At 35.1% G+C, this 9922-nt stretch overlaps 1 protein-coding gene across 2 annotated transcripts; it reads left to right on the top strand.

The window, feature by feature from the left end:
* The first annotated feature begins 1710 nt into the window (after positions 1-1710).
* LOC111365895 (calcium-dependent protein kinase 32-like) lies at positions 1711-7939 on the top strand. 2 transcript variants are annotated; one of them, XM_022986442.1, is made up of 9 exons: positions 1711-2020; positions 2142-2744; positions 3455-3578; positions 3682-3825; positions 4466-4618; positions 5519-5634; positions 5785-5952; positions 6555-6785; positions 7477-7939. In XM_022986442.1, exons 2-9 carry the CDS (start codon positions 2259-2261, stop codon positions 7630-7632), a joined length of 1578 nt encoding a protein of 525 aa, XP_022842210.1. In that variant the 5' UTR covers positions 1711-2020; positions 2142-2258; the 3' UTR covers positions 7633-7939. The 2 variants fall into 2 exon arrangements, with proteins under 2 accessions (XP_022842210.1, XP_022842208.1); XM_022986440.1 differs by having other exon boundaries at positions 1741-2744.
* The last annotated feature ends 1983 nt before the right edge of the window (positions 7940-9922 follow it).

Raw genomic sequence — 9922 nt, 5'->3', positions numbered from 1 at the left:
GCCCTTGTTTGTTTGGTCGGATTAAAATTTAGATTATAAATTAAATCAAAGTCAATAATTAACTTTTAGTTATATATTTCATCAACTTTATCGAAATTTGTTAAAAGTTCGACTTTAATTCTTATCAAACAGGGGCCAAATGATATCTATATATTTCATTTGCCAACGTGAATTGCCCCGGCACGAATCCCACACAGGTTGAGCTCGTGGGTTTAGCCGAGTTATGAAATCTTTTATCTGCCTTTTGACTGTTTTTGATAAAAGATTAAGTAGATTTTAATTTAAAATGATGAAAATTATGGGTTCTATAGAATGTATGGTTAAAATTAATTATCAATTTTGACCTCAATATTTTACCGGCCTTTAATTCCCCAACATTTGAACTCCATTTTTCTTATAACTCATTTTTAGCTACACATTCTCTTATAGAAAATTTTCACGTGTAAATTCAATTTTTTTAACCACACATTTTAGAAAAAATTACCATTTCAAAACCTATGTTCCCCAAAAAAGGGCTCAAACAAAACTTATATTAATATAGAAATGTAAATTTGGCTCGTCGGTGTGAGCTTGGGAAAAGCCCGAGCCGACCTAGCTCGTTGCTTAGAGTCATCGAGTCGAGGCTTGAGCTAAGCCCCATTTCGGGGCATCGACTCGAGCCAGGGGTCGGCCCTCGTTACAACCATTTCAGCCTAAGCCGACTTGGTAAATAATAAAAAAAAATTAAATGACAAAAAAAAATTTACAAGTATGTTTAAAATTGCCTTAATAGGCAGCAGATTTGCAGCTTCATAGTTGTCTTAATCGGCAGCTATCTAGAAGTCAAAAAAAAAAAGAAAAAAAAAAAGAGGTTCGGTTCGGTTCGGTTCAGCCCGGCTCGGTAAGGCTTGAGTTGAAAGCTCGGGTCAAGCCTATATTTTTTTGCTCAGCTTAGCTCGGGACCAAAAAAATTTCGCACCATTTTACTCAAGCTGAGTTTGAGCCTCTAGTTTTTGTTTGCGAGCTGGCTCAATTCGACTCGTTAACATGCCTATATTAATATAGCTGAACAATATCCAACTCATTTTGACAAATATGTCTTTTATAATAAAATTGTGCTATGGGTACATTAGAGGTACCATAAGAATGTCCATAACACTCTCTATTGGAGAGGCGCTTGGGCCTTTATAATATTTTGTTGTTAAGGGTCAGAAGTCGAAGTCAAAAAATTAACTAAATAACAGATTTTTTTTTTTTTTTTTTTTTTGTTTAAAAAAAAAGTTCTGAACCGGTGAACTGATTTTGATTTGAATACAATCTTGAAGACTGAATTGGTCTATTTATGGACAAAATAAATATATAGTTTGGTAGGTTATCTCACAGAAAAATACAAAATGAATCACGTTTTAAATTATAGAAATGATTAATCATTAAATTGTCATAAATTCTTCTTTAAAAGATTTTAAATAAATTTATCCTTTAGCCCTTAATTTAGAAATATTAATTAGTTGTCAAAGTTGGCGCAGCCCAACCAGGTCGAGTCAAACCTGCACGTGGCTATCTGTTATTGATAATTGACAAAATAGACCTCGGCCAAGTCAAAGAGTTGACTATTCAAAAGAAGAAATCGATGGTCTTTTCGTAATAAGAAGTAGAACTGGGGCGGACTCTAATTGGCCGGTTTCTAGAAGCTCGCCAAAGTAGACAATGATAACACAAATATTTGTTAGAAGGAGAAACTAGTAGGAAACTATGGAGATACTAAGGGGGTCGGGTAGGAAAGTTACATGAAATTTCCCTACACTTTGTGTTCTTAAATCAATAAATCTCTCTCATTTTCCAACATTTGTGGGTATTGGAGATTTTCCTCTAAGTTCTCACATTTTATTATTATTTTTTTCAATTTTCATACTATAACCTCTTCATCTCGTTCCCTTGAAAAAATTGATAGTTTTCTTGGTACCTCCATCTGTCCATCACTAATCCCTTTCATTTGAAAACCTGGATTTCAGTTGAATTTGTGAGATCTGAGATTACGAAGGTGGGTTCTGAAGCTTTTTAATTATTGAACATAACCCAATTTTTTTTTCTTGGTTTTTGTATTGTTTCATAAGAAAGATTTGATATTTATTGTCTTTGACTGCTGTTTATACTTTAAAAAGACTCCCAAGTGGCTCGAAGATTCAAAAAGGGAAAAAGCCTGAGTTTTTGGTTGATTTTGGTCTGTTTTCTGCTCAAATTTAGAGACCCTAAGCGGTGAATTTTTGAAGGCAAAATCCATGGGAAATTGTTGTGCAACACCAAAAACGTCTGATGAGAAGCCTAACCCATTTTCAGTTCATGGCGGTAATCTCAGTATACCAGATGGTGGATTCAAATTCTATATATTGGACAATCTAACAGGCCATAACATTGAGGAGTTTTACGAGTTGGGGCGTGAGCTCGGTCGAGGTGAATTCGGGGTTACATATTTATGCATTGATAAATCTAGTGGCGAAGAGTTCGCTTGTAAATCGATATCAAAGAATAAACTGAGGACTAGTGTGGATATTGATGATGTTAGGAGAGAGGTTGAGATTATGAAGCATTTGCCCAAGCATCCTAATATTGTTAGCATAAAGGATACTTATGAGGATGATAATGCAGTTCATATAGTGATGGAATTGTGTGAGGGTGGTGAATTGTTTGATCGGATTGTATCCCGGGGACATTATACAGAGAGGGCTGCTGCTGCTGTTACTCGCACGATTGTTGAAGTTATTCAGGTGAGGATTCAATATCTAGAGTTTTAATGTTGCTTCTGTTGTATGAAGTTTGAAGTTTCTGATTAATAGTTTTGAATTTGTTGGCTATTAATTGATGTGATTTTTGCCATTAGTTGCTGCAATAGTAGTAGAATTTATTCGAGAGCATTGATAGTGTGGCTAAGCTTAAATGTACATTTTCACAGTGAAAATAAGTAAATTATTATGCATCTAGAAAAATTACTTATTTGAAAACTTACTTTTTACTTATAACTAAACTTGTGAGAAAACTTTTGAAGCTTAGACATCATGATCCTTTAATGCGATGACAGAGTCCTCATAAAAATTGTATTATGTCAAGCTTAGCAATTCTGATTTACTTCTAAATTTTGTTAATGATTTTCATCAGCCCTGACCAACCATCTTTTCATCTGTTGGTCCTTTATGAAAGTTACGATTGTCTACTGGAATATAATTCTCATGCTAATTACTGCATTTTTTTTTCTATTCTAATATTTGCATTTTTTGAGGCGAATATGAAATGCTGTCTTTTGGTTTCTTTACTCTGTCGTATCTAGGAACATTAATTTAAATAATTGTATTTTCATTTATGATCGAGTGATTATAGGCAGTCTGACCATCCACAAATTTTCTGATGAGGTTCTTTTTAAAGAAATCATGTTTTAAATGTGGTTCAATGTGTGAATTAATTATCTCCTTTCACTCTGTAGATGTGCCACAAGAACGGAGTCATGCATCGCGATCTTAAACCCGAAAATTTCTTGTTTGCAAATAAAAAGGAAACAGCACCATTGAAGGCCATCGATTTTGGGCTATCAGTAATCTTTAAGCCTGGTAATGCCTTTTGATAATTAGTGGTCTAATACAGACGGATGAATTGTTAATTGGCCAATATCAATTGTTGATCCTTTTAGCTAATCCAATGGTACTTTTATAGGCCAGAAGTTTGATGAGATTGTGGGAAGTCCTTATTACATGGCCCCGGAGGTGCTCAAAAGATACTACGGTCCAGAAGTGGATGTTTGGAGTGCTGGTGTAATTCTCTACATCTTATTGTGTGGTTTTCCACCTTTTTGGGCGGGTCTGTTATTTTTTCCTTGCATTAAATATCATTTTAGAACTTATTTTCTTTGAGGTGAACACACTAACTGAAGGAGAAACATAAAGTTTTAAGATCCAAAAGGATAAAAAGGGCACACTTGTTGCAGTAGTAGACAAATTTACTATTTTTTTTTTGGTTTTACTCTTTGAATATTGCACTGGAGGAGAGTCCAGGGGATTGGTTGACTCTAAACTTGAGATTGCTGATAGGTTTGGGGGTGGAATTGTTTGCAACCCATGTTAAGAACAAAACGAAAAGTGAAAATGGAAATGTTAAGCTTAAATCTTTGTATCCTTCTATTTCGATGACAGTGGTCTGTTGATTATAGAGTGGAATGCGTGCATCTCCAACTTTTGTATCTTACTGAACAAAAAGGGAGATTTTGTTCTTCCACTGCCAACAATTTTGAATTCAGGTCGCATTGATAATATTAGGGCACGCCTAGAAGTATTTGGTACTAAGATCATTAGATGAACAATACCTAAACAAGGGACACAAAATTATTCAAGATAAAATTTTGTTCAAAGATAAAATGTTGTTCCTAACTTGGTATTTGGAAGTGCATAGAGCAGTAAATTGTTTCTTATTTTTGACATTTAATTTTCCTTCTGATTTGCAGAAACCGAACAAGGAGTTGCCCAAGCAATAATTCGATCAGTTGTAGAATTTAAAAGAGATCCTTGGCCTAAGGTTTCTGCTAATGCAAAGGACCTTGTAAAGAAGATGCTCAACCCCGACCCCAAGCAGCGGCTTACAGCACAAGAAGTATTAGGTAATGTACATTCTTTTGAGGAATGATATTGTGGATTTATCCTTTTTATTGTCTATGAAATGCTTCATCACTTGTTTTAAATTCATTAAATCAAAGGGTTAAATAAACTAATTTTTTAACAAAATTTTATGTTAATTCTTGACACTCTCTCTGTTTTAGTTGACGACTAAATTATAACTTTTTTACCACTCCATGTATCAGCTAGTTTGACTTGTTGACTACAAAATATAAATTGTTGAATACATCGCCTCTCGAACAGCTTATGCTTTCATACAAATTTCTTACAGTTGGTATTAGAGCATGCAATAATCTTGAGTTCAAATCTTGCCACCCCGTATGAAAATTGTGCATGCGATAGACGGGCCTTTCTTAAAAAATCTGACGTGCAATAAGGGTGTGTTTTGAAGAAATTTTTTTAAATTAATGGACGTGTTCCCATCTTTAGCAGCTCTAGCTTTTAGATGAAATTGTTGAACATCACTAGTGAAAGGTGAAGTAGGAGTCCAGTTATTTACCAACTAGACTGTCACATTAGATTTTTTAATTAGTCAAACTAATGGGTATGGACTGAATAATTAAACCATAACAAACTTTGGATTTTGATGCCCCAATAGTAACGGGATAAAGAGATGTGTACAAACACATTTGTACAAAATATGTTACACACTCTCACAAAAAGTGGGTCCCGCTTGAATTTAAAAAATGTCGGCTTGTGGTCCCTACCTCCTATTGTGAGTAGTGAGTAAGAAATTTTGTAAAAAACGTTTGTAAATGTAGCATGATCCATAATAACGAATTTCAAATTCAGTAACCAACGAGAGATGAAATAAATTTTAGTGATCATGGGTACATTCAAAACCAAATATAGAAATTGTGACATATATTGCTGTTGGCTTGCAGATCATCCTTGGTTACAGAATGCCAAGGCGGCTCCAAATGTGTCTTTGGGTGAAACTGTGAGGGCAAGGCTCAAGCAATTCTCCATGATGAACAAGTTGAAGAAAAGAGCTCTAAGGGTAATTTCTCTTGCTTTGCACATTTATACAAGCTCAATTTCTTGCTTCCTTTTGTTTATGTATAATGTAGTTCCAAAGCTCATTTGTTGATAGCTAAAAGCGTCTCATAGCAAGGTATTTGATTACTAAAATTGCTTTTTCAAATGACAGGTGATTGCCGAGCATTTATCAGCGGAGGAAGTGGCTGGCATAAAGGAAGGATTCCAATTGATGGATACCGGCAACAAGGGGAAGATTGACCTTAATGAGTTGAGAGCTGGGTTGCACAAGCTAGGGCATAGGATCCCAGATGCCGATATTCAAGTTCTTATGGAAGTAGTAAGCACTTTAGTTAGAAACTTGTTAGGCTTAATCATGCTTGGTTATGCATAAAAAGTTTATTTATAAGTAAACTCATAAGAAAATAAGTTTGTAAACAAAAAATATTTTTTTTGATCCAAGTTGAAATAAGTTACTTATTTTAATAGCAAGTTAGGAGTAACTTTAAGAGAACAACTTATTTTGCATAAACAAGTAATAAAAATGTAAAGTCCAAATATGTTAGATACACTTTTCCTTTTATTTTTGAACTTGCCAAACAATCTCCTTGCTTGAGAGGCACATAAGCATTGACTTATTTGACAAGTTTGTTGCGACATCCCTTTTAGGTGACTGCCTGCAGAATTGTAATTGGCATTCTCTTACATTATTAGCATTTATATCTCATTCCTGTATCATTTCATGATTAAATTGGAAGCAGTTGCGCCTTATATGATAGCAACATCACTGACACAAACCCTGTTTTTCTTTTTTGCGCGATTGCAAGATCAAATAGTGTATTTTTGTGCATTCAGTACCAATTTCCTTGTATGCCATGCACAAACAAAATTTCAACTTCTTTCCGTTTCTTTGATAACATGAATGCATTCAAATGCTTACAGGGTGATGTAAATAAAGATGGATATCTCGACTGTGGAGAGTTTGTTGCAATTTCTGTTCACCTGCGGAAGCTGGGGAATGATGACCATCTGCAGAAAGCCTTCGAGTTCTTTGATAAAAACCGAAGTGGGTATATAGAGATTGAAGAGCTGAGGGATGCCTTAGCTGATGAGGTCGAGACTACCAATGAAGAAATTATTAGTGCCATTATTCAAGAAGTAGACACTGACAAGGTCAGTTAATCTACCACCGCTGTCAAAGTCTTGTTTATCTCAGAGGTAAGAGTCTCTAAGTTGAACTCTTGCTGCTACTTATTTATGAATACCTGCTTTTAAATGAGATAGTCTAACATGATACTAGAGTAGGGTAGAGGCATTGAATTTAACCCTTGCCCTTAGCTATTTATGAAAATTATATAGATGTCGAGTTTTGATGAATAATGAATCTCATTTGTGCACGAGGTGGCATGTTTAAAAACTAAATTTGAAAAGCAGATGATTTTTCTTTCTAAAAGCTTGAGCTTTTGGGTGCGGCGTGTCACGGACCTAGTTTCGTTACACCCGAACAACTAGAACCTGCAAGTTTCAAGTCATGATCTTGCGATCCGTGACAGGCGGCTAGCTTAACACCATTGGCTAAAAACCATGCAAGAAAAGGCTTTCTATCTGATATTTCATACTCAGCCCTTGTTTGAGCCCCATTCTTTTTGAAAAATATATTTTTCAACAGTATTTTGACATCATTTTAACCACAAATTCTTCAATAAAATAATACTATATGTAAATCCAAATTTTTTTCTTATTTTTTAACCACACATTTTTCATCAATACACTATTCAAAAATTCATTCTTCCCAAAAAATGGGGCTCAAACAAATGTGTATTCATCTTCTTAGGTTACTTGAATTTTGTTCATCTCTGTGCAGGATGGACATATTAGTTATGAAGAGTTTGCTGCAATGATGAAGGCGGGCACGGATTGGAGAAATGTATCAAGACAGTACTCACGAGAACGATATAACAGTCTCAGCTTGAGATTGACGAAGAATGGATCATTACGGTTAAATAACGAGGGTACATAGCTTAAAGTGGTTGACATATATTTTTAGATATTGTGGTTTCGGCTCAACTATTTCTTCGTTTTTTTTTATTTTTTATTTTTTTTATTTTAAAGCTGTATTGTTTACGAGATCCTTCTTATAGGGTATAGGGTATAACTAGGTATGAGTCCCCAGTTTTTATGTATTTCTGAAGTGTAAATGTTCTGCTTCATATTCTTGGATGGTTGCAGAAATGTATAGAGTGAGAGGTGATTTTTTGCGTAATTATCTTGTCAAGACATTTAATTAATTTATCTTAAAAGTGTTTATCGTCCAAATATTAAGGTTTCATCACTTTTAATGATCTAGAGATGAATTTGGCTTTCATGTTCAACTTGCTAGAGATTATTGCCTCTAACATTATTGAAAAAAACTTTTTAAGTAATTAGGAACTTCTGTATTTGTTTATTTTTATACTTGTCCTTTTAAGTTCTCCTAATAGATTCTTAGTTGATCAGGGATTAGATATCTAATTAATGAAAAGTCGACAATAAGATGACTAACCAACTCTCCTATGACTAACCAACTCTCCTCTCTTGATACTTTAACCCCCGAGGTTGATTGATTGTATTCTCCATTGAATTCGTAATTTTAAGGTGGAGAGGAGGGAGAGAGGGAGAGAGAGGCGTGCAAAATATCTTAACAGATTAAAAGGTTGAGGCTAAATCGAGTTAACAATACAGTAAACAATAATTCAAAATTACACCTTCAAGCTATATGCAATTGTCAATCTTTAATTCATCTTGGCTTAATTAAGTCAATCTCATAATGTGTTTGATTGAACTTGCTTTAGTTATTATAATTACCGAATAAAAATAGAATTATCCTTTAACTCGCACCTCAAGCTTCATGGTAGACCATTTTGGGGGGTGGGGGAGCATAATGTGGTGGAACATGGGGTTGGCGTAGGGGCTTGGAGATGGTGACTGATGCAGCCATTTGACTGCTTGGACATTTCCGGAATTAACCGCGGTTCCACATCAAAAAATTGCCTGTTGTTTGACAGCTTCCGAAACTGGTGCACCTCATTTGGATCTTGAGTTCAGTGGTATTGTGCTTGTGCGAAAAAATAGTGTTTGGTTGTTGTTTCCTTGGGGATGTGGAGGTAATTGCTTTGCGGGAGGGACTATCTTCTTCTTCTTACTGTGCTCTCAAAAATTCGAGCGGTAAAATGTGATGCACTTCATGTTGTCCATGGAGTAATTTCTAGTTATATCTATGCTCCTAAGTCTTTGGTTTTGTTAGACGTTAGATCTCTTTGTTGAAGATAAGAGTTGTGTCACTAGTCATTTTATTCCTTGGTGGAGAGTAAGGTGGCTATCCAACGCGTCTCTCTTGCTACTTCAATCCGAGGAGTTTGTAATTGGATAGGTTGTTAGTCCAAAATTATGCCTTCAAGATAAACGCAATTGACAATTTTAAGTTCGTGGCATGATCCAAAATTCATTTGAATTTGAGCTTATATAAGTGAATCTAAAAATTTGTTTAACTTAAAAGCATGATTTTATTTTTAAATTAAAACAATTTAATAAATACTTACCAGAGAAAAAGAAAAAGAGAAAAATGGATAAAGGTTAAGAGCTTAATAACACAAAAAGTTACTATAAAAGAGTGATGCTAGCTATGTAGTCCAACAGGACTTGGACTAGTCACGTGGCATTATGTAGTCCAGTTGTGCCATATTTAATTGAATTTAATGTCATATAGGCTAGCACCAGTTGGATTAAATAGTATTGTGCTCCTACAAATTCAAGAATAGTCAAAACGTTCGGGACACATCTCAACTGGCAAAGAACGGAGTTCTTCAAGACGGGCAGTTCAGAGGTTGTGGGTTCGTTTCATGGGGCTCTTGGAAGACAAGACTTTTTCCTAAAAGGCAGGATATTTTTTGGAAGGCAGAAGTTCCTTGAAAGGTAAGGCATATATATGGATTTGACTCGCTCAGCACTTTAACAGTTTAGTTGGGGGGCTCTTGGACCTTGGCCAATTTGGGGCACAACTCGCGGTTTACCTGGTCTGCGTGAAGAGGGGTTGAATCGTAGACCCCAGGATTAGTCGCTGTAAGGTGGACACTTGGGCATCAAAAAAAATAAAAAAATAAAAAAAAAGAATAGTCAAAACGTATCCCATACAGTAACAAGAGGGGCTGTTGGGAAGGAAGGTGCACAATTAGGGTCAGGCCTTTAACTTCGAAACCAGTAAGGAATCAGATTTACAGTTCAATTTGTCCAAATGATACGAGAATTTTTTAGGCTTAGCAATTTACTTATTG

Source organism: Olea europaea, chromosome 17 (genome assembly GCF_002742605.1).
Source record: "Olea europaea var. sylvestris chromosome 17, O_europaea_v1, whole genome shotgun sequence".
NCBI classification, from domain to species: Eukaryota; Viridiplantae; Streptophyta; class Magnoliopsida; order Lamiales; family Oleaceae; genus Olea; species Olea europaea.
The sequence above is the reverse complement of the archived record's forward strand: the minus strand, read 5'-3'. Positions and strand labels throughout refer to the sequence as shown.